Source organism: Callospermophilus lateralis, chromosome 1 (assembly GCF_048772815.1).
Source record: "Callospermophilus lateralis isolate mCalLat2 chromosome 1, mCalLat2.hap1, whole genome shotgun sequence".
NCBI lineage: Eukaryota > Metazoa > Chordata > Mammalia > Rodentia > Sciuridae > Callospermophilus > Callospermophilus lateralis.
In genome coordinates, this window is record NC_135305.1 from 207,173,680 (window position 1) to 207,200,093 (window position 26,414).

Here is a 26,414-nt window from a genome sequence, read left to right on the forward strand (position 1 = left end):
TTTCCCCATTGTATTCTTAGCATCCCTGCCAAAAATAATTTGGCAGTTTATGCAGGGGTTTATTTGTGAGCTTTCTGTTCTGTTCCATTGGTCTATATATCCATCTTTAGCCACACAAACCATCTACTATATATATATATATATATATATATATATATATATATATATATATATATATTTTTTTTTTTTTTTTTTTTTTTGATATTTGGGATTGAACCCAGGGGGCTCAACCACTATATATCCCCAGCCCCTTTTTATTTTTTATTTTGAGACAGAGTTTCACTAAGTTGCTGATACTGGCTTTGAATCTGCAATTCCTCCTGCCTCCCGAGTTGCTGGATTATAGCTGTGCACCTCCATACCTGACTATACCACACCATCTTAAGCAAGAAAATTTTTAGAGCAGTGAAAATATTTTGGTATGATGCTTTTAATGATGACTATATGCCACTATACATTTGTCAAACCCCAGAATGTATAAGACCAAGAGTGAACCTTAAGGCAAACTATGGCCTTGAGATGATAATGGCACGTTATACAGGTTCATCAATTTTAACAAATGTCCCAGCCTGGTGCAGGATGCCAACAGTGGGGAGGACTGTGCATGTGTGGAGGCAGGGTGATATGGGAACTCTGTACTTCCTATTCAATTTTGCTGTGAACCTAAAACCACCCTAAAAAAATCAAGCCCATTTTTACAAAGTCTAATCAAAAGTTGATATGCCAAGAATACAAAAGATGCCAGTGAATCACCTTGTTGCCCACAAAAATGAATTCGGAATAACTTATCATCGTTTGTCTAAAGAGTGCATCTTGTATCAAATGCCTGTTGAGTGGCACTGCCAGGATTTGACTCTTAGAAGACATGATTCCACCTTCCCTGCTAGCTCAATGGCACTGGAATGGCAACGAGATTTCATGAAGAAAGTGAACGTGAGTAAAGGACATCCTTTCACTATGGAGCAAAAGGCTTCAGGAGAGGGATGTGGGAGGAGTCATCAAAGGACATGAACTTGACAGCGTCAGCTGGTCCTAGGGCAATTCCCAAAGGAACTGAGGGATGAGCTGAGAGTTCACCAGCAAGGAGAAACCAACTCATGGGGGAGAGCTGGAGAGCCTCAGTTTTAGCTTTTAGATCGGCCCTGCCGCCTTTTATAGCCCTGTCTGTAACTAGGCTCTGTCAATCTCTGACTCCCAGGTAGGCGCAGCCTCTGCAAGTGCAGGAGCTGTGGCATCTCCAAGAGTCAGAATCATCTGCTTCTCCACCAGAGCTTATGGCCTCTGCAGGGGCTCCTCCTTGACCCTCCTGGCCACACTTGCTTCTACCAAAGCCCTTCTGCCGAAGTGCTCAGCAAGGCTGGACTCTCCCACTATTACATCCCCAGGGTAATCTAGCTCCTTATCAGTTTCTCTAAACACAATGTACATATTAGGAAAGTGGCCCTCTGGTGAAATGTGCTTCATCCTCCTTCAAGTGTGTCCTCTTATTTCCTGCTCTAAACTTGACCACAAACCAACATTACAATCAGAAGAAAGAATACAGGTGAAAGCATCAAGGAGCAAACGAGCACTGAGAATTTGGGTGATATCCAGAAAATTCATATGACAGGATCGCAAATTATGAGGCTTGATAAATGGCGGAAATGAGGTTGGGAAACAGAAGTAAATTGCTAATGGTGCCTTTTCTTTGAAGCCAAATGGTGAGCCTTTAACTGTAATGCTGGAAAGTCACTCTGTGATTGAGCTGTGCGGACTGTCCACACCTACAACAGGGAACCGCCCAGGAAGTCATTTGTAGGAAGAAGGAAGGAGAAACTGAACAAAAGAAGGTGGTACATAGTGAGACTACATCCATGGTTGAACCAAAGGAGTTAAGGACCACTGCATTTTTATGTGCCTAAACCTTAGCGAAGTGCCTGCCCACAGTGTATGCACAATGGCTAGTGCTTGCTGAATTGACCACACCCTGAGATCTGACCCATAGGTCAGAGTACTTAACTGTACTCTAAAAAGTGCTCTGCATAGCTGGGTGTGGTGGTGCACACCTATAATCCCAGTTAGTGGGGAGGCTGAGGCAGAAGGATTGCAAATTTGAGGCCAGTGTAGGAACTTAGCAAGATCCTGTCTCAAAATTTAAAAAGTAAAATTAAAAAAAAAAAAAAAAATAGGGCTGGGATATATCTTGGTGGCACAATGCTCCTTTGTTCAATCCAAGTAGTCCAAAAAGAGTTATGTGTGTGTGTGTGTGTGTGTGTGACCCTGGATTTGGTCTCCAGCCCAGCATAAATATATCAATGTCCTGCATGACTGCCTCTAATCAGAAATGACAAATATTCATTGCTGAGTTACTTTTATTGATCAGAAATCATTCATTTGCTTGATATTGCTCTCCATAAGGGGACTTCTTTCATTTCACCTTTGCAAAAAACTGATTCCACATGGATCCTTGGGATCAAGAACCTCTTGGTCTGCTCTGCATGACCCCTGCCTCTGTCCTCTGTGCTCTGGCCACTCGTTCCACCTGTTTCAATGTTCCTGGAGCCCCTGCAGCCTCTCCCACCTCATGGCCTCTACACCGTGTTCTTCACCTGGCCCCAACTCTGCCCAGACCAGAACATTCTCATCCTGTAGGTTTCCAGCCTCCACATTGCTCCCACAAGAGGCTTCTCTGGCTACAGCCTACTGCACCTTCCTGGTCCTGCATCCTGTCATTGTGTGTGTTTTGTCCTTGTTGACACCATTTCCTTACTCAATTTCCTGCTTCTCACAAGCCTGGGAGCTCCAGGAGGACAGGGAGAGATCTGCACCTCCCCTGCTCCTTCTAGCAGGTCATCCATCTGTCTCTCTCCTCATTGAGCCACCAGCCAATGAAATGTGACGAATCAAACAGCAAGGGCCTTCAGGGCAGTGGGACTCCACAGCATGGTGCTTGCCTGGGGCCAGAGGGAGGGTTTCAGTTCCAGGCCAGGATGGGACTCAAGCAACTAAGACCACTACTGATGACCCACCTGAGGCCAGGAGTGACATCTCTTCCTCTCAAGGACCTTACTCCCAATGGAAACAGTGATGAGGCCAAATGAGAGCGGGCAGGGCAGGAACAGAGAATGACAAGGATTCCGAAGCACCTCACAGGAGAATTTCCAATGGAAACTCCTTGCTCCCCTATGTATGGGGCGGGGTGGGGGGCGGGAGGCAGATCCTCCAGAGACTCTGGGATCTGTTTTCTCGCTTTCTGCCCTAGACTCCTTATGGATCAGCTAAGTTAAAGGCCCCACTAGACAATCACAGGAAAAAAAAAAACAAACCTGTTTAAGCCTAGTGCAGTGGTACGCCTGTAATCCCAGCAGCTTGGGAGGCTGAGGGAGGAGGATTGCAAGTTCAAAGCCAGCCTCAGCAACAGTGAGACTGTAAGCAACTCAGTGAGACCTTGTCTCTAAATAAAATACAAACTAGGGATGGGGGTGTGGCTCAGTGGTTGAGTGCCCCTGAATTCAATCCCCAGTACCACCTCCCCCTCCCAAAATCTGTTTAATACTATGTATGAAGAAAAATCTCTGCTCCATGAGCAGAGGGGCAGACTGTGATATACTGTTGGAATAACTTTCGGTTTACAGCTAGCAGCTATGAGCAGCTCGGAGTGCTTGAAGAATCTACACTCATTCAAACCTGTTAGGAACACCTGCAGGATGGGGTGCTCTGCTCTAGCGAGCCGTTAGCAAAACCACATCCTTAGCACTTGTGGTAAGCGTTGCCAAGCTGTCAGGCTAGGAAACTGATAGCCAGGAGCTTCAGGCATGGAACTTCTAACTTAGAAACCCCCTCCCCTAGGGACAAAGACCCTTCCTGATGATAGCAATATTTAGAGCATCCTCATAGTGTGGTTACGTTAGGCAAAAGATGATTGGCTTATGGATACTATCTTGCTTGTGTATGATTGATGGGCACACCCCACTCAAACCCTATAACAATTGTATGCATTCCAAAAATAAACTGAGCTATTGGGCGAAGACCTGACTTCTCTCACCAGCTCCTGGAGTCTGTGTGTTGATTCCGCGTCTCTACCCCCCCCCCCCACAAGGTAGCCGAGCAACTAATTGACCAGAACCACAGCAATGTACCATGTTACATTTTTGCCTACTGGTAGCCAGTGGCCACCTAACAATAGAACAACTGGATGTTCTAGCTCCACCCCCCTGTAAGGACACACATTATGGCAGCAGGTTATACAGGTCCATGCCCTCTACCCGTGGCATATATGGATGTCCATGGAAAAGGAACCTTTGGGAATAAAACATCAGTGGAACCGTAAGCTGATCAATTCTGCAAAGCCCAGTGATTCCAACCAGTGAGGTCCAGGAAGCCCGGCAAACATGCCTGAGGGCAAGCTCCATAGTCATGTGACAAAGGGACTCCAGGATGCATAGTCCAACACATTGGGCCTGCCCAGTGCTGGCAAGAGGTTTTATAAATCCTTCCCAGCCTCCCAGGAGTGTCACTGTGTGGGGACCATGGTCCATGCGTTTTCTAGGCATTTCACAGAAGTTCCTTTTGCAGAGTGGATGTGGGCTCTGTGCACCTGTGGAGCTGAGTCAACTCCCTGAACACGGTACCCTCCCAGCCACAGTACCAGCAGGAGCAGCTACCTGGGCCTCTGTGGTACATTTCACCTCCTCTGGCCCAGTCATCAGAGAGAGGGAGACATTCTAGGATGGTACGTAGTCATCACCTGCAGGAGAATCCAGCCAACACTGAGGTGTGACTGACCTGCCTGTAGGTGACCCTTCTGCAGCAGCTCCCGAGGCACACATGCAGATGGTCACCTGGCTTCCATAACGAAGCACTCCCCTCGCCGTCAATCTCCCTTCTCTCTAATGCAAAGGCCCCTGCTGCCCTGTGGGTTTTGCTGTAAGGGTCTGCTATACCCTTGGTGGCCCTTGGAACTTTCCAGGACCCTTTTAATATGGGCTGCAAGGCCAGGTCAAGAGGCTTCGGTTCAGTTGGCTGTGGGTGAGGCCCAGAGGGAGGATGGGCAGCAGGGTCTTGTTACCTCTGAACACTGTGGCGAGGGCTCACGGATCCCAGGGGAGGCCAGAAGGGTTTGAGGTCTCTGTGGGAATTTGGGGCTGCCTTTGAGACATGGGGTCAGGAAGTTCTTACTTGTCAAAGGGCAGGAACAAACTAGTAAGAGTTGAAGACGACTGAAGTACTGGTGAGTCACAAGTTCCCAGGGGTAGGTGTCTTCCTGGGGACTTTCTTGGGGACACCACAGGTTCCCAGCAGAACCAGAACTCCAGGCCCTTTGTTCAGACTGGTGCATTCAAAGGAACCAGCCGGAGAAAGCCTCCCTTGCTCCTCTGGAGGCGGCAGTGAGAGGGCCAGCTGGGTCTCCCCACCCGCTGCCCTGTCCTATCTCTGAGGCTCCTTGGGTTCCCCTGCCCTGGGGCCCTGGGGCTCAGCCTTGCCCTCAGGGGTAAGTGGTTTTCTCGGTGGCTTCCAGCCCTTCCCTCACAGGCTGAGGTCAGTGGGAGGCACACCTGGAGTCAGGATCAGAGACCAACCCTGGTTATGACCCAGGGCTCAGCATCAGGCCCTGCTCACCCTCCTGGCCATGCTTCACCTCTTCTGGCCACTTCAGAGCACTGTCACACTGCCCACTGACACTCAACTGTTAGGGCAGCAGGAAAGCCTGCAGATCACCTGGCCCAAGCCCCTTGATGGAAGAGAAACTGAGGCCAGGAAGGGATGAGGCTGCCCCAAGTCCAGCTCCTGCACTTGGGGGTTCCGCATGAGAAACTAAGTAAAACCTAAGCTCCCCAACTCCAGAGAGTCCTGGCTCCAGGTGCTTATCAGCAGGACACAGATCGGTCTCAGGTCGTGTCCCCCCGCCCCCCGCCCCCCCACCCCACCCCCGTTGTTCCTTCCAGACATTCCAACAGAGGCCTCAGGCATGTAACTCGGGGCCACTTGGGGTCTGCTGGCAGGAAGGCAAGTCAGGTGGGTTTACTGCCCACCCTTTACCGCCATTTACACCACAGACAAGCAAGGGCAGTTCAGAGACTCCAAGTCCACACTCTCCACTGCACACTCAGAAGGGCAAGCACCTGCCAGAGGCCACCCAGCAGGCTGGCAAGGAGCTACAGCGTTTCTGCCACCCACCCTGGGAGGCCATCTAGCCCTGGGAAGAGCTGGGAAAGAGGCAGGTCACCGGAATACTTAGAGGAGTAAAAACCCAACAAACAGCCTTCGAACAGCTCCATGAACTAATGGCTGGCTTCAGAAAGGACTCCAGAATTCAGCGAGTGGCTGGAAGGACCTTTATGGGCCATCCACCCTCCCCCTACATCTGACAGGCAGCAGCGTGAGGCCCAGAGAGGCTCAGCAACTCCTCACCCCAGACTAGGAGCTGCTGCTGATTAAGGGGGTCATCGGAGGCTGGCCTAGTGACCAACGGAAACCCATGCGCTCTGGGGCCGCACTTGTCGCCCCTCACCTCACCCTGGGAGGACAGCAGCAGCATCTCTCCTTGAAAAACAAAATGCCCATCTCCTCCAAGAGCTGCCTCCGCAGGCCCATCCTGCCCTTGGCCCTGGGTGATCGGGAGAAGATGGCGCTGCCTGCTCCTGCGGGGAGTCTGCGTGGCCTTCTCAGTGCTGATGTTGTCCCGGAAAGGCGGAGCTACCAGAGCTCCCTGGAGTCCCAGTGGCCAGGCAGGTGCCGCAGCCTCATGTCTTCCTTCTGGATGTGCTCGTAGCAGGACTGGAAAGAGAGATGAGAGGCTCGGCCCGGGGCCTGCCTGCTCCTAGCCACACGCACAGGCTCTGGGGCCCAAGGCCCAGGGCACCCACCTCCCAGGTCCAGACTAAGTGTCTCCTACTCAGCCCTCGGTCACATTCTGCAAGGAAAATGGGACCTTTCCTCTCCCACCGGGCTTGGGGATGTGGCCTGGAGGTCTTAGTCCCTTTTTAACAAGGACAGAACCTGCGAGGACCCTTTCCACAGAAGCACAACACACGAGCTGTGAATCTGAGCTCATGCCCTTGAGGGTGTCCGAGGCAGGGAAGAGGTCTGTCCCTGTGGCCAACACTTTTCTACCTCAGCCTATAGTCCTGTCCCTCACCTCCAAGGCTGTGAGCAAGAAGTCATACAGGCCTCCTATGTGGACAGGGTCCATCATGTCCCGGATCAGGTGGATCTCGGCTCCCAGGTGCTGAATTCTGGAGAACACCCACCCCGAGACAGTGAGGGAGAGAAGACGGTGGCATCATGGAGAGGCACTGCACAGCTGAGCAAGGGACGGGGCCTTGGCCTAGAGGGCTGGACACCTCAGATGTGGTCCCCACTATCTCTGATGCCCACAGGACCCTCCCCTTTCCGGGCCTCTGTCTCTACCAAGAAACCTGTGTCAGTAACCATGATGTCCAGAGACTTCAGACCATCCGGGCAGGGTGCAAGGGGGCTGCTGCACCTGTACCCCCACCCCAACCATGAACCTGGCTTGGCTGGGACTCACCGGGCCCGTGACACTACGTAGACTAGCAAGGGCAGTAGGTCATCCATGGGCAGCTTGTGCTCCTGGCCGAGCACCCGCGTCACTGTGGTCTCGATTTCCCCATATGTCTTCTCTAGGACCTCCAGCTTCTCCCGAGGGTCCACTGTGGTCCTGCGGCAGGGTGGCTGGCTTCAGGTCAAGATCCCTGGGTTCAGCCCCAGCTGGGGACCCCCCACACTCCCAGGTCCCCGGCCCACCTCCCCAGAGCAGGGACTCACATGATCTTCTGCAGGCACTCAGTGGCAGACAGGAAGCACTTGTCCCTGACCAGCGAGTACCTCTGTGTGGGGAGTAGACCGAAATGAGGCTGAGGTCCTTACTCTGACCTGCCCTCATTCCCGGGGCTCAGGCTGCCCCAAGTCCCTTCCCCATCACAGACTTTAGCACAGCCCCATCCAGAGGGCTGAGTGACCCAGGGTAAGTCACAGCACCATGTGGGCCTCACTTGTGCAACTATCAAATGGGGTAACAGCTCCAGGGGGTTGGGAGGATCGATCTAATCATAGCAGCCAGTAGTCACCAGATGCCCCCAACCCCAAAGGTCCATGTCAATGGTTCCCAAACCCAATGGCCTATTGCAACACAGGTTCCTGGGTGACTCCCTCAGTTTCTAACTCAACAAATGTGGGGTGGTCCAAGAATCTGGTTCCCGATGGTCCTGCTGCTGCTGGTCAGGAACACGCTTTGGGAACAAATGTCTCACGTGTCTATCACCCTACACCCACCCTGTGAGGTGGGCATGCAAGTGGCTCCCTTTACATGGGAGCAAATTGAGACTCAGGGTTCAAGCATCTGGCTGAGGGTCACACAGGAGAAAAGGGGCAGAGCCTGTGTTGGAGCCTGGTCATCGCGGGAGGTAGAATGAGGCAGGAAGCCCGGCATGTCCTCCCTCATCTTTCTCCACCTCTCACAGCCCACAGCCATCCTGAGGCAGGCGATGGGCCCACCCTCTCACCTGATTGGTTGTCAGCTTGAGGTCCTTAAGGGGCCACAGGTGCCTGAAATTGAAAAAAAAAAAGCATGACAGGAGGCTTTGCCAGGATGAGGGGCAGGGGCTGAGCTCAGGGGGCAAGGCTGCTGTCACCCAGGAAGGCTGAGGATAGCCTGGGAGAAGGGAACCAGTCCTCAAAGCAGGCTGCAACAGGGGGATGGGAAAAGCCAGCCTCAGCAAAAATGAGGCCCTAAGCAACTCAGTGAGACCCTTCTCTAAATAAAAAATAGAAAAGTAGGCCGTGGCTGAGGCTCATGGCAGAGTGCCCCTGAGTTCAATCCCCTGTACCAAAAAAAAAAAAAAAAAAATCCCAAGGCACAGATGTGGAACTCAAGGCCAGAGGGGGACAGCAGGATTCCTGGAGGCAGAAGCCCTTGCTGTGTGACAAAGGAGACCACGTATAGGAGGAGGGACTGTAGCCAAGCACCCCAGTGGGGACTAGGGGTTAGTTACTCGTGGTGCCAATGTTTTAGAGAGGTGCTAAGAAGAAAGGACAAGGATAGGGTAGAAGGGAGGCCCCCAGGTATGGCACATACCTGTCTGACCTGCTCCCAGGAACTTCCCCTCCCTGACTCTCCAAGTGTCCAGAGCACTCAACCTTGCCCAGTCTTCATGGTGGCTATTGATGCGGGCCTGGTCATTGCTACCTGCTTTTCATGGTGGGCTCAAGACCCAAGCTAAGCCAGTGAGGGACTCCAAGTGCTCTGCTGGAGCTGTTGGGAAGGAAATGCCTATGTGGACAGTGAGGGGACTGAGCTGGGAAGGTATAACCCTCAAGAGGCTACTGCCATGTTTGTCACCACGAAGGAGAGTCAGAGAAAAAACAGAGAAAGAAAAGGGGGCTTCTCTTTGAGCACCTAGATCCAGCCACACCTGAATGCATAACCTGAGAACTCTGCAGTATGTGAGCCAATCAACCTAGCCCTGCTTTTGGTTGAGGGCCGTGTGAGTCGAGTATGAACGGTCTGTTCCACTAGAGCACTGGCTAAGGTGGCATAGGGAGGCTTACTTCTGCACATCGAGGAACTCCAGCAGCTTGGTGTCGGGAAACAGGCTCAGGTGGGTTATGCCCTGGCTGTAGAGACCATCCTCCCTCTCGTGAAGAAGCAAGTAGAGCGTGAAGAGCTCTGAGTAGAAGCTGGGCAGCACGAGGGGCAGCATCAATCCATGCACTTGGAGGTCCCTGGGAGAAACCAGAACAGGTTGGGGACAGTGGGAGGCCTGGCAGGTGGGAATATCAGTGCTTGAGCTCCTCACCCCCTCCATGGTGCCCCTGCCTCTAGCCTCGACATTCCCTAGAAAATCTCCCCAAGAATTCTCAGTCGACTCATTTGAATCTGTGAGATCCTCCTTCCCTCACTTCTTTTCCCACATTTCACTGTGATTCACAAAGAATCACGACACAATGCTAGCTTGGTCAATAGCATGGATGCCCAACATTTCCCCCTATCCCCTGAGGAAGGCCCCAGGAGCAGTGGGCCAGGGCTGGTCACCTTGTCTCTTCGTCTTCCTCCTCTAGGGCCTGGCCCTTGCGCTGTACGGCAACCTGCAGCAGACCCCTGCAAACCAACGAGAGGGCATGGCATGGCTGCCACCACCACAGAACCGAAGCTCCACCCTCTCAGCCACCAAGGTGAAAGCAGGTGGTTCTATATCCCAGAACCAGGGACACTGAGCCTGCAGTGTCACCCTCTCAAAGCCCAGCAGCCATCAGGCTGCCATTAGAGGATGTCGCCAGAGTCCTGCGCCCCAGCAGCAGAGGAACTGCAGTATCCAAGGCCTCTTTGCGAAATGTTTGATGGGGTCGCAGCTTAGCCTGCCACCAGAGATGGTGCCGAGTTCCGGGTCAGGCTGGGCCTGCAGTGGGGTTAGAGCTACCCAGGGCCACGTGGGCTTGGACTCTAGCTGAGGATTGCAGTGGGGCCCTTGTCATCTCTAACCCCTTGGCTCTTTGCTGGATCAGACCTGTGGTAAAGGCACCATGGCTATCAGGGTATCAGGAAGAGCTACTGCAGGGACGTGACGGCCCGGGGCCACAGGGGAGGCGGTGGCTGGCCCCGGGTGCCATGGAGCTCACCTACCTGTAGGCAGCCCAGAGTTCCCGGGCATGCTGCTTCACCTCCTCCTGGGCCAGAAACTGCAGGTGTTTGTTGGCCCCAACACCCGCATAGGTGGCCTGGAAGGTCAGCATCAGGGTCCGGAGCAGCTTTCCCAGGGGGTGCAGCGAATTGCTCAGAGCCTGGGCCAGTGCAGAGACAGCGGGCACTCAACACCCAGAGCAGCAGCGCCACAGGCCCAGCTGCTCCCATTTCACAGACAGAAAACTGTGGCCCTCTGAGGACAAAGGGCCCACAGGCCTGTCCCCTCTGGTCGGTACCCTGCCATGAGAAACGGAAACCTTCCCCAGCAGGACCCAGTGAGAGCAAGGCCTCCCCGTGGGCCGCCCATCCCAGGGCCCTCACCTTCCTGAGGTACTGCTGCAGGGCCTTGGGCTCCCGGTGCTGCAGTAACTCCTCTAGGATGTCTTCCACATTGCCCGCACTGTCCTTGGGGTGGCTCCTGGGCAGCACCATGCACAGCGTCCCTCACCCACGCCCAGGCCCCAGGGAGCCTTCCCCGGCCCTCTGCCCCTTGGGCACGCGCACGCGGGCACCGCGGGCCTCACCTCTCACAGCACAGGTACTCCTGGGACTTGCGCAGCTCCCTCGGGCTCTGCATGTGGAAGCCCAGCAGGGCCTCCTGCAGGTCTCCAGGGCAGTCGGCAAGCACAAAGTGCCAGAAGGGCCTGTAGACTCCCTGCCAGCGGCTCTCCACGGGGAAGGCGCCCAGACCCAGCTGCCTGTGATGTGGCGAGACAGGGGAGAGGTGGAGCTGAAGCAGGCAGGACCCTGTCCAGGCCCTGAGAGGGGCAGTGCCAACCTCCGGTGCTGCTCCAAGAGACAGACAGACAGACGGACAAGAGAATGGACTCTGCCATGGAGAAGTGACAGGATATAGAACCTGGGAGGATCGAGACCAGGATTAAGGCCAAGCTCAGAAAGGGGATGTTGACCCAGGATAGACCAGTGCTTAAAGCCCAGGATTCCCCTGCCATGACCCCTGCTCTATCCTCCTCCGCAGCCTGTTCCTTCCTGCAGTTGATCCTGCTTTGGCCAACAGGCTGAGGCCTGGCTGTGTGTGCATCTAATGGACTGTGACTAACGGAGTCCTGTCCTCTGGTATCACACAGATTATCCCCTGCCTGTACCCCAGCCAGCTGGGGCATGCCCCTAGGGGTTGCTGTCTACCCCAGCTCCTGCTGTCAGAGAGGCAGCATGCAGGGATGGTGAGTCCACGAGTCAGCTGCACCCCTCTCTACATCTCACTGCTGCTTGGGACCACGGCTCATTAAAACCTCTATCCATACCGATTCTCGCACATGCCCAAGTGTTTCTCAGCAGACTTGGCAAATCACTGCTCGGATTACAGTTTTCTAAGGAAGAACTCTATCTGCATAGGGGAAAAAAAGTCTCTTCCTCTCCAAAACATCGCTTGACAGTGACAATAAATCCATATAGCAAATCTCCTTCTTCACCTTGGCTGCCAGGGAACTCTGAGCCAGGCTAGAGCTCAACTAACTGTTGTAGTATTTATCTGTCTATCCCTGTCTTTTAAGAGCAACTCATCATTTTTCTTTCTTTTTTATCGTGTTTGGTTTGTAAACTGTCTGTACCCTTTCTAGAAAAAAAGATCAGGATCAAAGCAAAAAATTAACATTTTTCTTCTGTTTTATGGTGTATGGAGTTATCTCCACACAGCTCTTGATTCCAAGAGTTTCTGACTGGAGGGTTGTTTGCCTTTGGCTCTCTGGAGGATTAAGCTCATCCACTGAGACCTGAACCTTGGGGGTGAAAACAGACACATACAGACAGGCCCTAGTGGGCCGGGGCCAGGCGGGCCAGGCTCTTACCTCTTGCAGATATTGCTTGGGTCTGGTGGGAGGGCAGCCGTGTCCAGCACTCCCTGTGTATACAGTCCTTTCCCTGACCCGCTGCTAAATGAGCCCTCCAGGGTGAAGCCGTTGGGGAAGGTCACCTTGCCCTGGGAGGCAGGGATGTCTGTATGTCCAGCTTCTACCCCATGATGACAGGCCTCACGCCTGTCCATCTGGGTCAGACGGGCTGCAGACCGAGGGGACCTTCCCAGCACCCATTCAATCTGCTCCTTCCCTGAGGGCTTGAATGCTCTGAGGAGCCCCCACCAACAGCTGCATCCCCCTCTCAAAGCAGGAAGGGGTGAAAGGCGGAGAAGGGACCCACAGAGGAGAATAGGGAGGACCGGCACTGAGGGGCTGGGGAGGGCCAACTCCTGGCTGCATGGGGCTGTCCCACACAGCACCCCGATGTCCACCCATTATACACCAGGGGTGCCCTCCTGTCCTTGTCCTAAAGGGCCTACACTTCCACGGGCCCCAGCAGGGCACCGCTGCCTTCTGCTGAGGCAGCCTGGGCAGGAACATACAAAGGACAGTGTCTCCAGGGTCTGCAGCCCAGGGCACTGGTGATGGTAGAAGCCAGGTGTTCTGAACTAGGGGTCATTGAGGGGACACAGCCAGAGACCACCAGCATCCTCTAGACATGAGGCAAGTTCTCTAGTCCCCTCTTAGGTTGCTCCAGAATCAAACTGTGACTCCATGGCAGGGCCATTGCACCCCACCCCCACCCCCATGGAGGCAAAGGAAGGGCCCTCCACCACCCTTTGCCTGATCTCTCAGCTCTGGGCTCTAGGACAGAGGTAGGAGATGCCACTCAGGGCCTTGGCAGGGTGTGGAGCAAGGTCCCAGGGGCCCTCACCTTGCCCACGAGCGTCAGGTCCCTGGTGAAGGTGCCCTCATACAGGGAGTCATCTTCAGAGAGGAGGATGCCTGGGCCCTTGGAAGGAGGGCATGGGGAACAGGGAGGGTGAGTAGGATGGGCTGGGACACGGGAAGGGGGAGGGGGAGGGGGAAGGACCGTAAAGATGGGAGGTGGACATTGACACCAGGAGAGAGGGGCTCTAAGCCTTGTCGCCTTCTTCCAGGACTATGCCTAAGTGGGATACTGACCCTTGGCCAGCCCCATGGACTTCATCCTGGGGTTCCCCTAAACAGACCTGGCTGCTCACCCCCTCTGCAGGAAGCCCCTGGGAGCTCAGGAAGAGCAGCACATCCCTGCTTCCCTGCCACAGCAGCAGTCAGGAAGCTCAGAGCCAAACAGGACAGTCTGTGTTCAACTTGGTTGTAAATCTATTTTTTGTACCTATTCTTGCCTTTTCTTTTTATCTGTAGGTTTTCCTTAATGCTTTTCAGAACAAAGTGGAGCATAAACAAAGAAGTCATAATAACAAGGACAGTCATAGGCCACAGCCTACCATGCACAAATCACCTGCTGAGTTCAGGCAAGGCAGAGGGGAGAGCTGAGGGACCAAGCTGTGGGGACCTGGGTTTGAGCCTCAGCTCTGCTGCTTAGTAGGATGTGACACGGGCAGGTCCTCTGACTGCTCTAGCCTCATTCCTATGCTAGGATAATGACATCAACATGCAGGGTTCCCTTGGGGATCCTACAAAGCAGGGGGGCAGGTAGCCCGGAGCTAGGAGTCCAGTGAGGAGCCTGCAGATGTAGGTTACTGAGGCTACCGGGAGCTCGGGACCCAAGCAGGTCACCCCACTCACCACCATCTTGTCCGCTTGGAAGGTGCCCTGGTAGCAGACACCCGCCTGAGTGACCACAACCCCTGGGCCATGGCGCTGGTCAGCCCGCCACATGCCAATGTAGCGCTCACCCCTGGGGGAAGAGAGGGTATGGCCAGAGTTGGATCAGAATCTTACTGAGCACCTCTGTGTGCTGGGCCAGCAGAGGGCAGGGTGGGGGAACAGTCTAGGAGCAGTGACATATCTGAATCCACTCAACTCCGACTTTGGGGCAGGTGAGGTCAGAATCCCCAAGAGGAACAGAGGGTGAAAGGGGGGAGGAAGCCTGCCTGGGGAGGGCATCCTGGGGGACTTCTTGGTGGAGGTGGCAGGAAGGAAGATGGAGTGGGGGTGCAGCCTATGTGCAGACAAAACCAGGGAGGGAGGAGCGCACAACAGATCTGTGGGGACGGTCAGTGGCCCCGAGAGGCTGGGGGTGCGTGGGAGGCCTAGCAGGGGGTCAGATCAGAAGATTAGGTGTGGTCTCAATGCCAGGCCAAGGACCTGCAGCTCTGTCCCACCCAGAGAGACTGGAAGACTTTCAGTTCCTCAATGGGACCAGGTTAGAGGTTCCTCTCTAACAGAGAGGACGCCAGAACTGGCGGGCCCTGCAGTCGGGATGGTCAGTCTCCCTCGGCCTGAGCCTCAGCAGCAGCCAAGGGAATGTGGCAGAGGCGGCGGATGCCGAAGGAACGCGGGGAGCACACAGGGAGCCTGAGACCATTTGGCCTGTGAGGATCCTCTCTGCCCCTCACCCTGGGTTGGTGGCTGTGAGCACTCACCTGTCACTGTCCTCCTGGACACCATAGCCACTCCTCTGGCCTTTCTCCCAGTGGCCTGTGTACTTGAAGGGCTGGGGCGCCTGTGGTGCGCTGTCGAGCACCCCAAATCCATGCCGCAGGCCCTCCTGGAAGTAGCCCTTGTACACCTCGTCAGTGCTGTACCTGGAGAGCAGCACCAACAGCTGGCCCTGCCTCACAGCTGGGCCCAGGACTTGCCCTCCCACAGGCCCACCCCACCCCCACCAGCCGGGGCCACTTACTCACAGATGCCGTAGCCACACATGCTGCCCTCCTGCCAGTGGCACTTGTAACAGTCAAACTTGTCCTCAGCGGCCTGGGGCACCAGGTGGATGCCAAAGCTGAGGGTGTGGGGGGAGGGGAGTCAGCCCCAAGGGCCACCTCCGGGCACAGCCACACCATGCCACTCAGGGTGTCCCTGTCCCCAAGGAACCGTCTCAGATAACAGGGAGAACAGCCCCCCTCTTCTTCCAAGGCATCAGGACACCTCTCTCTCTGTCATGCCCACCATGAGGCCTGGGAAGCCTGGCCCTGAAACACTCCTCTACGAGCCCCTGCAGAGACGCCCCTGTCAGGAGCCTTGGTACCAAGGTTTCCCCTTGGTACAATGACAGGAGCTGGGCCATATGGTCCCGACACTCCTGCTGGAGGTTTGGGCACAGAGACTGAAGCCCCTTCCCTACGCATACACACACTGCAGCCTCAGTCTCCATCAGCCTTACCCCTGCTCCAGGCCCTTGAAGAAATCCCCCACGTGATTCCGTCCATCCGGCCACTTCAGGGTTCCCCTGGAACACAGTGGAGATCCACGACATCGGGGCCCACCAGATCCATCCTCAACAACCCCAGCCAGAGACTCTGTAAGAGGCCGACCCTCCCCACAGCCCCTGGATCTCCCTTGGCCTAGACTCCACCTCCTCCCAGCCCTATTGTCTCTGCTTTAAGACACCCCCCATGCCCTCCACCTTGTGGAGGTAGCTGGAAGGAAGATGGAGCGGGGGTGCAGCCTATGTGCAGACAAAACCAAGAGGGAGGATCTGTGGGATGGTCCGTAGTCCCCCATCCCCACCCCCACCGCCCAGAACACCCCTTCCGCTCTCTCCACTCCTGTTCAAGGGCACCAGCAGCCTCATGGGCACCTCCCAGGACACTCCTGGAAACATCTAGCTCCCTCTGCCCTGACCAACAGGAAGCTCTGAGCTGAACTTCAACTTCAAGCTAAACATTATTAGTCAGTGGGGCGTTGGCCCCCCTCCTCCCTTCTTTGGATAGAGTACTGATTGTGTTTTTGTTTTTTTTGGTGGGGGGTCTCTTTGTTCATAAGCCCCTCAGCTCTTGTAGGAAGGAGGTCGTGTATTAGAAACTATGGCTATGCTTGAGAGAATGATTTTACGAGTCTTTTCTCCTCTCTGGGTCCCTTCTTTAACCCCAAATGGAAAGTGTCCCCAGCTGTGGCAAAGCTGGGACCATAGGCCTGCCTGCTTATGGGGTCTTGTAGACCTGTGACTGGGCAAGTCAAGGCAGTCCCTGGGCCTCAGTTTCTGCACCTATAAAATGAGTGAAAACTCTTGCCCAGAGGGTCCTCAAAAGGACCTGTGGAGCAAGAAGGTGGTCAGGCCTCTGGGTCACCAAGAGACAGAGCTGTGTAGACAGGAGAATTATTCGCCCACCCTCCTAAGAAGCAGTGGCAACTACAGCCCCTGCAGGCCAGGCCCCTGGTGGCAGGCCCTTGCTCTCCAATGTCACCATTGAGATTTTTTTTGGCACAGACTTACTGCAGGCCAGGACCTACTCAAGAGGACTTAAGAGAAACTCTGAGGGGCAAATAGAACAGACTCATGGACACACAGCCCGGAGACTGCGAGGTCCACCAGGGTCCCGTTGGCCCTCAGGCCCCTGCCAGGTCCAGCCCAGAGTGCGGTCACTCACTTGCCGTGGGGCCTGCCCCAGCGCCACTCGCCCTCGTAGGTCGCCTGGCAGAGCCGGCCCTCAGCGCGGAAGGTGTAGGCTCCGCAGCGGCGGACAGGAGGCTCTGATGGCTCCAGGCCCGCCCCCAGCACCGGGAAGTCTTTCTTCCCACGTAGGGCCTGGCACACGGCCTGGGTCACCTTCCACTGCCAGACCACCTGGTGGGGACACGGAAGCAAGGACAGGCCACTGCTGCGGGTGTTCCCTTAAAGACAGCTTCTGGGGCAGCTCCAGGCTGCACCCCCCCACCTCCACCTGCTGCTCCTGGCTGTCGCCTGCAGCCCTCCCAGACCAAGATCCCTGTCTGCTCACTCAAGGGTGCCCAGGAGACTGGAAGAGACGAGGGTAGGGATCACCTCGGGCCCCTGTTCTAAGGGTCCTCCCTTTCCCAGCCCCCAGGTCACAGCTCTCCCCACTCACCTGGCTCTGGGGATCCCTGGCACAAAAGGAGAACTCTTCTTCTGGTGTGAGGAGGTGGAACGTGTACCTAGAGGTGATGAATAGGCCCCAGTTCCGTCCAGGAGGTCCGAAGGTGTGGACACGTGTCAGGGAGTGGAGGGAAGGAAGTTCAGGGGTGTCAGCAGAGGGGAGTGCTCACCTGTCCTGCCCAGGATTCACCCACAGCAGCTTCAGATCAAAGGTATGGACATTGTGGCCCTGGAAGAAGATGGACAGGTGCTCACCTGCCCTCTGCTCAGGTTGCCCTACGCATGAACACCTAGGTGGCTCCAGGCTGCTTAGTGCAGCATGCCCAGCACTGAATCTCTCTCTGTGCAGTCTGTTCCTCTTCTCAGGGCAGCTCCTCCATTTATTTTCCTGCCTCAGGGCCTGGCCAGATACCCAGGACCAGCCTCCCTCTCCCCTGTGGCTATCAGAGTGGTTGGTAAATACAGCCTGGACCTTGTCAGCTCCTGCTGGAAGGGTCTCTTGAGTTCTCCTGCCTGGGAGTTGGAGACCCACGGCTGAGCCTAACGTGGAAGTTCCCAGAGACCACTTCAGGTTCTTGTGGCCCTAGCCCTAGCCCTCACCCTCTTCAAACCTAGCATCATACCATGCCACCATCACACGGCCCTTAGTTGGCCTCAAACTCTCCTCACTCTTGAACTTTGCTCATGCTGTTCCTTCTACCTGGAAGGCCTTCTTGCTCTGAATTAGACAGAAAGTCCCTTCCTTTGGGAAGAGTCTGACCTGTGACCTCCCAGTTGGTCTAGGAGGGCCACTCACGGCTCCATGGCCAGAAAGAGGAGGAGCAGGAGTCTAGGGATGAGGGCTAAAAGGAGTTTGCAGACACATGCCAAGGAAAAGAGAAGGTCTAGCAGCAACAATGAATGACATATGCAAAGGCCCAGGGGAGGAAAGGGCTGGTTCAGTTAGGGGCAACATCTCTGGCACACAGAAGTCAGGGGCAACGCATACACAAACTAAGTCCGAAACCAGGCTTCAGGAGACAGGGCTGGGGTTGGGCAAGTAGCATCCCTCCCAGGCCTCGGCTTCCCTGTCTGCAAGGGGAGCTCCATGCTGACATTCTGAGGACAAAGGGGACAGTGCCATGGATATCACAAAGGCAATATGTAACAATTACCAAAACCCAGGTCTACCTCCCTCCTGACTTTTGCAATGTCGAGAGCCCCAGAGCTGCTTCTGCGGGGTTCTTCCCTGGGAGCCTCCTCACCCAGCCTTTCCCCTGGGGATCTTCTCTTGAGTATGAAGGGAACTAAGTAGACACACTTACTCTCAACAATGCCTACTTTCCCTATGGGGAGGCCAAAGTGAAAGCTTCAACCAAGGCATCAGGGGGGCGGCTGAAGCCGGACGCACCTTGACAGCGTTCCTGTGAGCCCCTCCATCAGCGATGGCTCTGGCCAAGCGCCCCTCCTCAGCCCTTGGCCTTTCCGTCTCTCCCCCCTTCCCAAGTCCATGCCCTCCGTCTCAGCTGCTTGTCCCTTTCCCACTCCTTTTTCAACCAGACTCCAGCACCCCACTGGGGTCAGCCCCACCCCAACCTGCAACAGGACGAGGGCATCATCAAAGAGCAGCACACGCTCAGCCCGCAGAGGGGTGACCACAACAGGGACGTCCTGGCTGTCTTGCAGGAGTCGGTGGGTAGGGGTGCAGAGCACATCCTGGAGAGGCGAGGAAGGAGGAGCAAGGATGAAGCACCCCTGCCCTGCTGCTGCTGCCCAGACTCCTCCCAGAGGCCTCCCGTAGTGGACTGGAGTGACCCTGGGTTCAGTGACCAGTGCTGGAGCTCTGCGATCGTGGTCATTCCTGAGCTCTCCCAGCAGTGCAGCAGGGCCTCTCTCCTGAAGCTTCACTGTGTCCTCTCCCACACCCCACCCCTGGGCCACGGGTCACTCTACCCTCAAGCCCTGACTCCCTGCAGTAGCTCTTGTCCCCTATTATAATGCTCTATACTGGGCCCCCGTCTGCCACTCTCTCAGGGCACAGGGTCTCTCCTTCTAGCAGAGGCAGCCCATGACATAGTGGCAGGGGCACAGAGGTGTGACTGGTGACACACTGGAGAGAGTCCATTCTGCTGACCACCTTTCCCCAGAGCCAGGCAGGGCCAGCCCAGGAGCTGCTTAGCAGATGGATGAAGATGGTTTACAGCACCTTGTTCCCCGACCAACCCAGCTTCTAGATTGGGAAATAGGCAAGGAGCATGCAGCAAACAGCTCAAGCCACCTAGCGGCCCTGTCCCTATGTCCAATGCAGAAACCCCTTCGCTGCCACCTCTCAGGCCCCAAACTCACCCTCAGCTGGCTACTCAGGGTGTGCCAGAGAGCCTGTGTGGCCACAGCCTGGTCCAATGCCTGACCCATGAAAGACTGTAGGTTCCCGAAGACGGTGACTGCATGCATCACCAGCTCCTGGGCAGGGTGACGCTGCAGTGGGACAGAGCAGACAATGAGGGTATAGGAGGCTTGTTGGAACCGTCCTCCACCTGTGATGCCCATATTGGCCCTGTCCTGACAGAGGCTGGTCAGAGACCTGAACCCAGGCCAAGGACTGTCCTTTTCTCTCTGACAATTCAGTTTTCTACTGGGGAGAGGGTATGAAGGTGCTTCCAGAGGAGTCAGGACCAGAGTGGCCCTGGGGCCATGAGTCCTCATACCAGCCCAGGATTCTCTCTGGTTCCCCCAGGGCAAGGTCACATGCCTCAGACACCCCAGGGCTGGCTTGTGACCCATTAAAAATCCCTACAGCAGAGCCACATCCTCAAACCCCTTCCCCAGGGCAGGGCTAAGTTCCCTCCAAACCCTAGGCTTGCCTGGGTCTTTCTTAAACTCAGGCCCCTGAGTGTCATCCGGGGTCTCCTGAGCCTGGGCCCTGCTTCTCCCCTCCCTTAGCTTCCCCACAGGCTACCCCCTGATACCCACCTCCCCGATGGTGTCCCGGAGGCTCAGCAGGAAGAGCACGTACTGCTGCACGTGCTGGGTAAGGGGCTGGCGGAGGGCCTGGGCCAGTGTGGTGCCCAAGGAGCCCTCACAGCCCATGCCTGTCAGGATCTGCCGTAGTACCTTCTGTCGCCCACGCCAGTACACACTGTGTGCAGAGAGAGTCACACACCACCTTCACCCAACCCTCCATTCCCACACCCACCTCCATCACCTCCCTGCCAGGACTACTCCCCCAGATACCAGGGCCAGCCCCAGACTCCAAACCTGTACTCTATCAGACCAACACGGTGCCTGAGGTGCCCCTCCTGGGTTTAGTAGTAGCAGCTCAGCTTGGGAAGGGATCCCGATTACAATCATCCACTCATGAGTAGGAACACCCTCCTTTCCTGTCCCAGAGCTACCCTCAAAAGTGGGTGTCTGGATTCTGCTCCTGGCCTCACCAGCCCTCTCTCTCTCTCCCATTGTACATTGGGTAGGTTTGTTAAAGCAGGAGTCCTTCAGGATGAGGGGTGGGCTGTGCTACCTGCTGCTGTGGCAATGGACACACCCCACCCACCCCAGGGTCCTCTGCAGTAGCAGCCCTGTGCTCACCTCTTGCTCTTTGCCACCTTGTGAAAGGCCTGTACCACCAAACAGCTCGTGTAGGACTCGATGTACCTGCAGACGGCACAAGGGCACACCCTGAAAGCTCAGCCTCCACCTCCAAACCCAAGCCACCACCCTGTGGGGTCCACAAATGCCACCCTTGGAGTAGCTATGCCTTGAGGGTCTGGCTCTGGGCACGGGTGACCTCCAGTCCTCAACCAACAAGACAGCTGACTCACAGTTTTGTTCCCAGTGAGGCCCCAGGACTCATTTCTGGAGTGTCCAAGCCTGTCACCATCAGGCAAACATCCAAGCCCAGGTGAGCCCCACCCCAGGTGAGCCTTAATGCCAGGGGGTACTCTGACACCAAGGCCGTCTTAGTGGTCTTACTCCATGTGGACCTGCATGACGAGGTCAGCACTGCGCAGCAGCAGCAGGGACTCCAAGCCAAAGGAGCGCGGGTGGCGCTGCCTCTCCCACAGGGAGTACAGACTCTCCTCAGTCACCTCCCCCAGTCGCTGGGAGCTCTTGTGCAGCTGTTGAAGGAGCCGCAGGCATTCTCTGTCCTGGGAATCTGAAGACTCTGGGTCTGGGGAGGGAGCACAGTCACTCTGTGAGCAGTGGACAGAGCCCTGTGCTGTAGAGGAGTACTGCATGTCTGGGGTCCTGGGACAGAATTAGTGCCCTCTAGAGCTCATCAGGGGAAGGGCAGGATGGAGCAGCCCAGAGCACCCTCAAGGAGTGGATGTGTATCTTCTCACTAATCAAGATAACCCTGAGAATCTAGGGAACTGAATATGCTAATTCTCCCTGAGTCTCTGAATTCCTCTGGATTTCTCACATCCATAATGTGGAGTCTATAGGGTCAGCAGTCATTCCTGGGCCATTTCACAAAGAGAGCCCCAAGAGGAAGGTACCTGCCCAAGGTCACTTAGCAAGTAAGACTCAAGATGGAAGTAAAACCCAGGCATCTGGAAGCTGGGGCTGGGGCTCAGTGGTAGTGCACTTCCCTGGTATGTGTGAGGCACTGAGTTCAATTCTCAGCACTACATATAAATAAATAAAGGTCCATAAACAACAACAAAAAGGCATCTGCCTTCTCATCAGGGCAGGCACCCTTGGGTGGGAAAAAGATGAAAACCGGGGCAGAGGGTCATCCCCAGGCCTATGCCCTGGGAGAAAAGGAATTTGATCTCTATGCACAGAAAGATGCAGGCTTCACCCTAGGGTCATGGTCTGGCCTCTTAGGACTCCTGAAGGAATTAGGAGCAAGGACTCCAGTTCTTTCAAAAGATACCAAGAGTCACTACTCCATTTCATACTGAGAAAGCTACGGTTGGTTCAGAGGGTGCAACAAGGTTGAATAACCAATAAAAAAAAAATTTAAAAAAAACAAAAAAAAAAAAGGTTGACCTCTTGTCCCTGGGGCCATCCTACGTCCCTTGCCCTTCCCGCAGAGTGCCTAGACTCACCGGTGGAGAGCAGAGGCTGGAGAATAAGGTTGTTGATGCGGGCAAGAGTGGCTGAGAAGACCTCCTCCAGCCGCAGCAGGGCCGCCTCCTCAGGGCCACACAAGACCAGGGTGCTGGTTTCAGGGCTTCCTAGGTAGAACACAGATAACAGTCAGATAGGATTAGCAGGACTGCCAGGAGCGCAGGTCATCTCAAGGGCTTTCTGAACTGGCCACTGATATCTGCCCTATTCTCGGACTGGGTAAGCTGAGGGGGATGGAAGGAGTGGGAGAGAGGGCTCAGCTGCCCAAGGAAGCATCCCTTTCTATCCAAAAGGGCACGTCCTCTTCAAGCTCATGGCCCTGCTCAGACACCAGCCATGGATCCCAAGTGCGTACTATGTAGTGTTGCTCTGACCTAGCCACCTTTCCACTGAGGGACACTGCCATCTCTAAAAACATGTTGTCAAAGGAGCCAAATCTTATCCTTGAGGCCATGGCTCTGGGCTCCCTGTCACCCAACAGGGTTGCATAAGCCAGGAGAGGTCTGATAGAACAGGGGAGCCATGGCAGATGGGTAAGAAATGAAGAAGATAGAACACAACACATAGAATGAAGAACGTGAGAGTGCAATCCAGCCTCTGAGGGCGGCCCAACAAGCAGCACCCTAATTGACCAACAGAGGAACCTCACTTTACCTCTGTAAACTGCAGAGAGCCACAGAGAACTCAGAACAATGTAGTGGTAGGACCAAAGTCACACTTTGGGAGATGAACTTGGTGATAGTTGCAGAGATGGTGCTCAGCAATGAGAAAGGTCAGCATGGAGAAGAGCCCAGACCCTCTTTGCCCCCCCAAACAGGTTGAGCCTCCTAGGTAGGTCCCACTCAAGAGGTGGGAGCTGCTGGAGTAGACAAATAGGTAGGCTTCAGCCTTAAGGCTCTCTGCATGGAGGGAGGGCCTCCAAGCAAGCAGAGGTCACCTGTGAATGCAGTATCTTGGCTGGAGGGAGAGGCAGGGTGAGGTCCTGGCCTTAACCAATCCCCACAGCCACACTGTGGCCTCTAAGCCTTCCCCCACCAAACATCGATGCCCTCACCCAGCAAAGAAGTTCATCTGCCCAAACAACCTGGTCCAGTACCTCAGGGTAGAAAGGGAGAGGGCCTTTTGGCTGAAGGCCTCAGACTGCCTCTCTCCCTGGTCCTGACCCTCTGAGGCTTTGGAATTGGCAGACCTGGGGTAAGAGACATCATCTGAGCAGTCACTGATGGGCAGACCCAAAAGGGCAAATGGGAAGGGGTCTTACCTTCCCCAACCAACCCCAAGGATGCTATGGGGTGTCACAGGCCCTGGCAGAGCCTAGGACTCCGGTAGATTTGGCTCTGGAGCAGAGTTGGGCGGGTGCTTCAGAACTTTGGCCCAGGGCCTGGCCCAGGCATTCCTGCCCCACCTTTCCTGCTGCTGCTGCTTTGGGAGGGAGAGGCAGGAAGAGGAAGCAACTAGACAGCCAGCTGCAGCCACTTCTGCAGGTCTCTGTGGCAGCCCCAGTCCCAGGGACATAGGGGGCTCCAGGCAGACCAGGAGAGCCCAGTCAGGGATTTCAGGATTGGCAAATGTGTCCTGGGCCCACATGACCCTCATCCATGCTCCCAGAAAAAATGGAATAGACAGTCTATCGCCCTGGCCTTGAACTACTCTGGTGCAAGACACAGATCTCAGCTGCTCCCCAGGAGAGGCTTCTCTATCCAGTCCAAACTAGTCACCCCTCAAAAATTACAAAGTGTGGAGCAAAGTTTCACTGAGTGTGGGGAACCTGTCCTCAGCTCCCCACTCCCCAAAGTAGCCAGAAACCACTATAGACTCAATAAATTGACAGCCACGAACTCTGGACGCCCCTCTAGGCCTGTGGCCACAAATGGATCCCTAACTCTGGGAAAGCGAGTCATACAGCAGAGAAAAGGGCAGAAGTTAAGCCTGGTCATGAGGTGGAGGGTGGAGGAGGGCTGAATTGGGGGCTGGGAGCCTGGTGTGATGGCTCCTAGGGGAGAGGCCCTACTCTCAGGCCAGGGAGTTTTGAGATTCTTCCTGGAAGTTATGATAAGGGTATGAGGGTAAGGGTGAGGCCAGGCATGAATGTGCATGAGTGTGTGTATCCGCAGAGGAGGAGGGGCTAAAACTTAACTTGGGGGGGGGGGGGGTGAAACAGGAGTGTTCCCCTCCCCAGCCCTAGCCCTACCACCCATTCCACACCTTTCTGCTCAAGAGCAGGACCTCCTCATCTTCTCCCTCCCTCCAGTTCAAAGGTTCTTCAGCTGCAGGCTATGCAGGATTTATAGATGGGAAAACTGAGGCCCAAGAAAAATGGGAGGGTCCAGAGATACCCTGTAGAGCACTTACAAGGCTCAGACTCAGGCCTCTGATTCCCTACCCCACGAAGCTCACCTAAGCTAAGTGGCTCAGAGAGGTTGGGTGATGCTGGGAGCCACAGCCAATTAATATGATGCATGGCATTTTTGATTGATAGGTGATGCCAGCTAGCCATTGAGATGATATGATTATGTTAAAAATTACATTCATATGGATACCGGACTCCTGCTGCGGGACTCCCAGCAGGGTGACTCACCCAAGGCACACAGTGAGTTCCTGGCAGGCCCAGCCTGGTGTTTTGTCCCCAGGAGACTTGATGGGGTGGGGTCAGGACAAAACTGGCCAGTCCTGGCATGCACAGGTGAATCAACTACTGCCCCTGTGGCTCGCTGGCTCTCTGCATTCCTGGTCTCTGTCCACACCAACCTGCTTCCAAGCAGGGTCCCTGGGGCTGCCCTGCCTTCTCCCAGGTCTGGCTCCTCAGGCCCCTCAGCCGCACCCTGTCATGGCACTCACTCTGGTATTTCCTGGTCTGGACAGGCAGGCTGTTCTGCCTGCTGTGCAGGCCTTTTCCTGGGTTGGCCTGGAGGCCCCTTAATCAACCAGCAACCCCAGTACAGAAAGTGACTGCCCAAGGAAAGTGCAGGGAACTGTCACACCTGCCACTCACAATCTCCACCCCCTCCTCTCCCAGCAGCACCTGTCCTCTGCCCTCGGTGCTCCATGCTTCTTGCTCTGGAAGTCTCTTGGCTCTGCAGTCCAGCTCTCCTTCCTCTGCCTGACCGGGCACACTCAGGTCACTGGAGTTTCACGATTCTGTTCCAGCCTTCGTGCATTTGTCCACACGGTTCCCAGGCGGGCAACATCACCATCTCAGCTTCTCTTTTAGGCCCTTCAGCCCGGGGCCAGCCAGTATCACCTCCTTCTGGCAGCCTCCTGCAAAACAGTCCTGGCCAGGGCCCTGGACACTGTGCTTGTGCTGTGCTCGGCCCCGTGGGGCTGTCCCCGCCCTGTCCCTAATCCGGAGCCGGGTGGCCACGAGGCAGGTAGGACATCTCCAGAAACCTCGCTGGGGCGGAGATTGGGGAGATCTTCAGACAAACTTGGATGGACTGCCTGGGTGTGAACGCAGCAGGAGTCAGAGTCGCGCAGGGACCGCGACTTAGCGGCCAGGGGATTCGAGGGCACCCACTCGGTCAAGCAGAGGCTCCGCAGCGGACCCCGCCCCGAGACCCGCGCCCTTACCTGGCGGGGCGGGCGCCTCGGGAGAACCCGCGCAGCTCCTCGCAGCCCGCACGCCGCACGCCGGCCCCGCCCCACCAGGGGAGGGGCTCGGGGTGGGGCTCGCGGGGAGGCGGGGCCGGTGTCCCAACCACCTGCGCCAGGGGTCTCTCGCCTGGTCTTCAGCGACTGCTGGGCTCGGAAGGCATCAGGCGGCGCCGACGGAGGTGGCGCCCGGCTCTGGCCTTGCGCCCGCTCCGCTCGCACCCCACGTCCCCACCCTGGCCCGTCTCTCCCGCCTCTCCTGGCCTCCCCCAAAGACTCCGAGGACGGCCGGCAGAGTTCCGGAGGCGGTTACGGTTTCCTCGCCCACGGA

General features: G+C 55.6%; 1 protein-coding gene across 1 annotated transcript; it reads right to left on the reverse strand.

Annotated features, from left to right (window-relative positions):
• Nucleotides 1-6,297: 6,297 nt before the first annotated feature.
• On the reverse strand, nt 6,298-26,315 carry Als2cl (ALS2 C-terminal like). The gene is made up of 26 exons (XM_076844730.2): nt 25,518-26,315; nt 22,474-22,602; nt 21,392-21,590; nt 21,008-21,073; nt 20,396-20,561; nt 19,769-19,900; nt 19,019-19,138; nt 17,614-17,672; nt 17,436-17,502; nt 16,977-17,173; nt 15,770-15,835; nt 15,290-15,388; nt 15,030-15,191; nt 14,230-14,341; nt 13,373-13,450; nt 12,490-12,620; nt 11,206-11,379; nt 11,003-11,099; nt 10,622-10,779; nt 10,034-10,099; nt 9,550-9,723; nt 8,505-8,547; nt 7,768-7,829; nt 7,511-7,660; nt 7,118-7,214; nt 6,298-6,756 (listed from the first exon to the last, which is right to left on the reverse strand). Exons 1-26 carry the CDS (start codon nt 25,540-25,542, stop codon nt 6,676-6,678), a joined length of 2,910 nt encoding a protein of 969 aa, XP_076700845.2. The 5' UTR covers nt 25,543-26,315; the 3' UTR covers nt 6,298-6,675.
• Nucleotides 26,316-26,414: the final 99 nt, after the last annotated feature.